Source organism: Parambassis ranga, chromosome 14 (assembly GCF_900634625.1).
Source record: "Parambassis ranga chromosome 14, fParRan2.1, whole genome shotgun sequence".
Taxonomy (NCBI): domain Eukaryota; kingdom Metazoa; phylum Chordata; class Actinopteri; family Ambassidae; genus Parambassis; species Parambassis ranga.
In genome coordinates, this window is record NC_041034.1 from 5956814 (window position 1) to 5961594 (window position 4781).

Consider the following 4781-nt stretch of genomic DNA (forward strand, 5'->3'; position numbering starts at 1 on the left):
AAATATAAAATATAAATGTAAGTACAAAAATCTGTCAGTTACAACAGTAGGTCAGTGTTGTCTATGGCACAGAGATGAGGTGTTATACACATATTGGGGTACAGTAAGTAGGCTGCAGTTAGAGTGGATGTCCCTGGACACTGTTTTTTTTTGTGTACACACAGCTATGTCTCGATGACCACTGAGTTTCAGGGAAATGCTCACAGAATGATTTATACGTACCAGTGACTCAAGGCTGAATCACTGCAAGTTCAGGAGTCACCACACATGTCGCTGTGGATTCTAGTGACGGCCGGATTTTTAGTTCGACACTGATTGGTGAATCAGTACTGCTACTTCATGTGTAGCATGGTTTAGTGGGTCGTTGAATGTCTGTAAAGAACAGGGACTCCGGTGGGTCAGAATCTTAGCTATTATTCATAACTGACAGCACTAATGCTCTGACTGGGTCTACATGAAATCAATGCACACATTAGGTCAGCTACATAAATAACTTAAATGTCCTCTAGAGGCAGATAAATGGGCTTTTCCACACACTAATTCACAGTCAATCAATGCCTTGACTTAATGTGCTTTGAAATCTCAAAAGATATATAGATTCTCTATATGTCTAATAATAGTATTTTGCTTGGTCAGGAACAATAGTATAACGTGGCTCTTAGTTTGAAAGGCTGCCAGGGTTTGTAAATGTGATTTACTTTACAAATCAATGCTCCTATTTCTATTGTCATGCGACACCTTTTTGATGTTTCATTAAACGTTCTTTGTTTCAGGCTTCGGGCTGATCAAGCTGGACTTAAAAACAAAGTCTGAGAATGGACTGGTAAGTTGTTGCGAGTCATTATCAGATTAGCAGAGCTGCCAATCCAGACAGCAGCAGTCCTATCATAGCTTAAGATGCCCCTGGCTGATCTCCTGGGTATCTGATCTCCAAAACAATGCCAGGGCTGCCCCCCGTAGTCACCTCCAAGTTAATTTAGTCTTAACCCAAAAATATTTTATTGGTAAAGATTGTATTATATTGATTGTAAATGTGTGTGTTTCTGTCATCCACAGGAGTTCACCAGCACAGGCTCTGCCAACACTGAGACCAGCAAGGTCACTGGATCATTGGAGACCAAATACAAGTGGTCTGAGCATGGACTGACCTTCACAGAGAAGTGGAACACTGACAACACCCTTGGGACTGAGATCACTCTTGAGGATCAGGTGATGTATTGTAGAGGAAGAGTGAAAATGATCCATATTAAAATGTGAATTGAGTTGATGTGTTGTGAGTGATTTGTAATCCTATACAAGTTTGTGAAAAGAATTATTTGTGTTGTAACACCATTACTTTTCTCCTCCTACAGTTGGCTAAGGGGCTAAAGCTAACGTTTGATTCCTCCTTCTCACCAAACACTGGGTAAGAACAGCAGAATGAGTTCTTTCAGTATGTCGCAGTCTTGAAAACGTAGTTTGATGTCGCTTGCTGTGGGATGACAATAACTGCTGTTTCTGTCTCCCCAACTCTGCCAGCAAGAAGGGTGGCAAGATCAAGACGGGCTACAAGTGTGAGCACGTCAACCTTGGCTGCGACGTTCACTATGACATCAATGGTACAGCCATCCATGGCGCAGCAGTTGTGGGCTACGAGGGCTGGCTGGCCGGCTACCAGATGACCTTCGAAGCTGGCAGGAACAGGATCACCCAGAGCAACTTCGCAGTTGGATTTAAGACCGATGAGTTCCAGCTCCATACGAACGTGTAAGGCTGTGATCTGATAGTATGCATGCATGTGTCCTTCAATTGCCCTGTACACCAGTATGGTTTCTACTCATCCATATACAGTGTAAGTTAGTTATAGTGCTTTCAATACTGTAGTACCTAAGCATCAAGTCATTAGCCAAATGTTTTCCCTGACTCCAGGCTGTATGACTCTATACAGAGGCTTTCGGGTTGTTTCCTTGTCCTTGTCTGGGTGAGCAACTTGTTGTCTGCTTGGCTGTCTGCCCGGCACCCAGGTGCCTGACAGTTATTTTTTACCCAGGTGATGGGATTTGCTATATTGCAAGTGAGATGGAGTGAGTGGTTGGCAGCCATCAGTGAAAAGGATGAGTGAGGCAGTGTCAGAAAGAGGGAGGGACGGGGCACGGTGTTAGTCTTCTTTCCCGCTGTGCCCCTGGCTAAAGCCTGTCTGCTTCAGTCGGCAGATAAACCTGTACTGTAAGGTCAGGTGAAGTGTAATATTGGCTTTGCGTCGTTGAAAGTGTAACCAACTGAAGTCTTTAACAGACATGCAGGGTCCACGTGAGGTATTCTTTGTTTACAAAACACCATTATGTGACAAGCCCTCATGTATTAGCATTGAATAAAATATAATGTTAACTTCTGTTTTTCCTCAGAAATGATGGCACTGAGTTTGGTGGGTCCATCTACCAGAAGGTGAATGACCAGCTGGAAACAGCTGTCAACCTGGCCTGGACTGCTGGAAACAGCAACACCCGCTTTGGCATCGCTGCCAAGTATCAGATTGATCCCGATGCATCCTTCTCTGTGAGTAGTAGTCATAATAGTGACCTAATCAATTTGCATATTAAGTGTCAGGAACTGCCTGGCTACATCTGTCACATTAGTTCTTCAATCCCACTTGTAGCCGAGCAAATTAGTAGGGATGTCCCGATCAGGTTGTTTTGCCCTCGAGTCCGAGTCATTTGATTTTGAGTATCTGCCTATACCGAGTCCCGATCCGATCCTCGAACCAGGACCCCTCGCGCCAAAAGCGACTGTCATACCCCTACACTAAAGGACACACTTTGACAGCCCTGATAAATATATATTCGAGTCCTGATCAGGTAGTAATGTCCAGTTCCGATCGAGTGACTTGCTGTTAGTGTACTTGGATGCCATTCTGAAACTGTTATGATCAGCAGAATTCAGTGAAATGATTGTTTGGTGCAGAAAAGTGACAGGGTGAATTTATCAATAACTTTTCTTCTATGTATGATTCCAATCACAGGCCAAGGTGAACAACTCCAGCCTTGTTGGCCTGGGATACACTCAGACTCTCAAGCCAGGTGAGTGCAGTTCATCACCAAAACACTGAAGTCTTTTAAGATTTAGGTAGAAAAAGCAAGAGATCATTTGTTAAACTTTGGAAAGGTGACTGCATTGCTTATCCGTATGTGTCTGTGTCCAGGTATCAAGCTGACCCTCTCTGCTCTCCTCGATGGCAAAAACATCAACGCTGGAGGCCACAAGCTTGGTCTTGGTCTTGAGTTCCAGGCGTAGGAGGATGAGGCGGGCAGCCTTCTAAGTCCTCCCAGCACACATGCATTCCCCACCAAAAAAAACGAATTTACAAAAAATCTTTAATCCTCAATTGATTAGCTTTCCCTCACACAACCCCCGTTTCCCCTAGATGTGTTACAACTGGTAGGAAGACAGCATAAAGGTCAAATCGTTCCTGCAGCGATCTGCCGCTTTTAAAGGACCACTTAAGGGAACATTTTATTTTGAAATCAAAGGGCCCACTTCAGAACAAAACAACAGGCAATTAACAGAAAGCTCGGTCGTGAATTGCGTAGCTTGCAAAGGGAAAAGTAGCCTCTGGTGCACACTTTTCTGTTCACTACATTTGCATAAGGCTTTAATCTGTGTCTCTCTGCTTTCCAATGCAGTGTAAAGGGAAAATCGACGAGCCCAAAATACATAGAAGGGCTCGACGCCGATATCATACACTTACGTACTTATGCCACCAGATGGTGCTGTTGCATAAGCGCTCCTCACTCAAAAAGGTGTAGTGGTGAACTATTTGAGCACATCTGCACTGGAGAGCTCTTGTCTATGTTACATTGAGGAGGGTTAGCTGGTCCCTAGTGTATGCAGCTGTCAGTAGCTCTGAGAGACACTACACCCCAGCGTGTACATTCTGTGTTTTCGTCTCACTCGTCTTTTGTGTCCGTGCATTTGTTGTGAAACATGTCTTTTGTTACATATAGCAAACAGAATATTATTATTATTATTATTTTATTGCGAGTCTTGCATAGATTATTCCACCTGAGAAGTCTTATTGAAGTCGGCTCTTTTTTCTGGTGCGAACAAAAGGAAACCTTTCATGCACAGAGCCGACTTCTCTGAGGAAGAGTTGCAGTGCTCCTTTAAAGGAGGATGGAGAGAGTAAATACAGAGGCCAGGAGATGGTAGTCTTCCACAACTGGTTATGGGAATCATGCTTAGTGTACTTGACAGTATTGTCATTCAGTGAACTAAATAAAGAACATCTTGAACCGGGTTTCTGATTGTATTTGTCTTTTTCCTGTCTCTCTCTCTCTGTGTAACAGTTTCAAACCACCTTACTTGAACTTTGTGTGAACAAACATGTGGCTCTTGTGTGTTAAAGCTGAAAATGAATGATAAAGGATATGAAGTAAAATCACCTGGACGTTTTGTTTTTCAGTCCACAGCTGCGACTAATGACTGTTTTACTTACTCGCTGAGAGGTTTCCTTTCTTTTCCAGGAATCCACTGATTGTGCTCACAATTACACACCTGGCCAGTGACCACCTCCTGCCGCTGAAGACAATGATCCTGCTCAACTGGTTCACTGTAATGTTTACAAAGGAATAGGAAGTACTTCAAGTGATTTAATCTTCAAGCTTATTTATTAACTTTCTTAGATGATGTGATATTAGTGAACAAAGAAAGTAATTCTTTAATTGTTTAGAACAATCACTCTCCTGATATAGATCTGTGTTAGAGATAACTGGGTGCCAGACCTCGTTCTGAATCTTGCTCAAGAT

The 4781-nt window shown here is 43.1% G+C and overlaps 1 protein-coding gene across 1 annotated transcript; it reads left to right on the top strand.

Annotated features, from left to right (window-relative positions):
• Positions 1 to 766: 766 nt before the first annotated feature.
• On the top strand, positions 767 to 4070 carry LOC114446493 (voltage-dependent anion-selective channel protein 1-like; the record flags this gene model as incomplete). Its single annotated transcript, XM_028422138.1, has 7 exons — positions 767 to 823; positions 1057 to 1209; positions 1353 to 1405; positions 1519 to 1746; positions 2385 to 2535; positions 2999 to 3056; positions 3179 to 4070. Coding segments are annotated over 7 exons (792 nt in total), but the record flags the coding sequence as incomplete, so codon positions are not given.
• Positions 4071 to 4781: the final 711 nt, after the last annotated feature.